Genomic DNA, 2,159 nt, shown 5'->3' on the forward strand with positions numbered 1-2,159 from the left:
TCTACATTTTGCTTGCTGTCCTATACCCTTAAGTCTGTTGCAACCTATGAATCTGTTCTTATTTAGGACTAGTTATAGAGATAAAATAAAAGGAGGCTGCTATACTGATGTGAATATAAGATTTTGATATGAAAGAAAGTGCTTTTTTAAACGAATATATCCATAATAATTTCTTTAAGGTTTAAAGGAAAAACTATAAAAACCTAGGCACAGCATTGCATGCATTAATGCAGGATTGTCTGACATCTCTGTGGCCAGGGGCCACATATCGCAAAGGTATGTGCTGCAGGGGCGGCATCAGTGGCAACACACAACCCTCTGGGATTCCCCCTGGGATTGACAGTGCCATGCCAGCACACAGGTCCAGTGCTAGACAAGCGGCGTAGCGCACGGCTCCCTGCAGGTCTCCCCTCCCACACTACACAGCAGTGGAAGAGTGGCTAAAAAGGCCTGTTGGTCTGAATGCTGGCCCCTTGTGGGCTGCATGCAGCCCACGGGCCACCAGTTGGACAACTCTGATATAATGCATAAACATATAGTGTATGGTAAATTTAAGATATAGCATTGAATTTGATAGGCTCTTGACTTAAACAATGCAAATTTTCTAGTCTACTGCTACGTCATAGCAAGGTTTAGGCAGAATATCACTTTTTCTGTTCAGGTTTGTAAGAACTACTTATAGTTCATTTTGAATTACTATTTCTGGATCACCTAAAACTAAACTGCATGGTGAAATCAAATAGACTGTTACGTTGTGACAGCTTAGCAGATCTTACTCACTAAAGTTATAAAATTGTTAGTAAACTAAGCAGCAGCTTAGCTGTGCTAATTTCTCATTCATGGTAATACTAATTCAGTCCACTTGATGGTGATAGCTAAGGATGTCATATGCAGAACCTACTTGGCTAATTTGGGTTTTTTTCTTACTGTTTAGGAAAGTGAAGAAAGGTTCCTTGTTAATAGATTCCAGTACTATTGATCCCGCAGTTTCAAAGGAACTGGCTAAAGCAGTTGAAAAAATGGGAGCTGTTTTCATGGATGCCCCTGTTTCTGGAGGTAAAGCTCTGCTAAATCTATAATATTATATGAAACCTCTCCGCTGGTGTGTCCTACCAACTTACCTAGCTGTCTCTTGTCACTGATGGATAAGCAACACTATCCTATTGTGGCAGAATGCCATCTCTGTCTCTTCCCAAACTCTGCTATCAGGCAGATGCCTAATCTGACAACTTGGTTACTATGGTCATTGCAGAGGGCAGACCCCCCTGGTCCCATTGGCTTCAAGTAACCCTGAGTTGTAACCTGAGCTGGATAAATTTTGGAGGGACAGGGAAACCTGCTCCCTCTGCCTACATGACTGGCCTCACACACCTGAGTCAGGGCTTAAACCCCCTATTGTTCTAAGCAATGTCATCATGACTGGGAAGGGGCTAGAGACCCTGCCAGTCTACCTGGCAACCAGTGATGCATTTCAAATTGGTTGGCTGGCATCCAACAGCTGCTGGCCTTTATTGGATCAATTGGGTAAATGAAGTCATAAGGCCTGTATAGGTTAAGGACTGCCCAGGAGGCAGAGCAGCATCTGTGATGGGAGCTCTTGGAGAAGCTGAACCATCTGAAACTCACTCTCTTGAAACTCATGTTCAGTGAACTGCTTGCCTCCCAACGGAATCTCCACCTGCCTCTGGATGGTACTTGTGAGTAAGCTACTTGAGATCTAACTAGATATGTAGCTTGCAGTAACTCAGATGCGTGATCAAAGGCTACCATGTCATTGTTTGCTCTAAGGTATTTCTCTAATATTGCTCTACCCTGCACCCTATTCCAAACCTACTCCTTGTAACCAATAAAGTTTTCCTCTGTATCTAGCATGGGAGACTTACTGGGAGGGGGTCTAGATTATGCCTTGGGGTCCCCTTGGTTCAGCTGCCTAAAGGAGATCACTGTTGGTGCTCTAGACTGAGGGGAAGCACCCCAAGTTCTTGCAGTGGGTTGAGTACCTCTCAAGGGCTACTAGGCCTGTGTTTCCCAGGGGGCACAAGGCCAAGAATAATCCAGACCCTGGGTGGTGGCGGCATTACCTCCAGGCTTGCAGGTGTGCTCCAGGAAGGGGGGCAGCAGGATGTGAGGTGCCCCCAGGGAGTCACTCAGAGCCTGGA

The 2,159-nt window shown here is 45.2% G+C and overlaps 1 protein-coding gene across 3 annotated transcripts in view; it reads left to right on the forward strand.

Moving 5' to 3' along the window:
- HIBADH (3-hydroxyisobutyrate dehydrogenase) overlaps nt 1-2,159 on the forward strand; it is a 122,997-nt gene that overhangs the window by 16,815 nt on the left and 104,023 nt on the right. For all 3 annotated transcript variants that reach the window (XR_003094720.1, XM_025207423.1, XM_006026468.3), the window contains exon 4: nt 935-1,056. Coding sequence is in view for 2 of the 3 variants with exons in the window: in XM_025207423.1 (XP_025063208.1) it covers nt 935-1,056 (122 nt within the window). In the remaining variant the exon portion in view is untranslated. The remainder of the gene's footprint in view (nt 1-934; nt 1,057-2,159) is intronic.

Source organism: Alligator sinensis, unplaced genomic scaffold, assembly GCF_000455745.1.
Source record: "Alligator sinensis unplaced genomic scaffold, ASM45574v1 scaffold29_2, whole genome shotgun sequence".
Classification (NCBI taxonomy): Eukaryota; Metazoa; Chordata; order Crocodylia; family Alligatoridae; genus Alligator; species Alligator sinensis.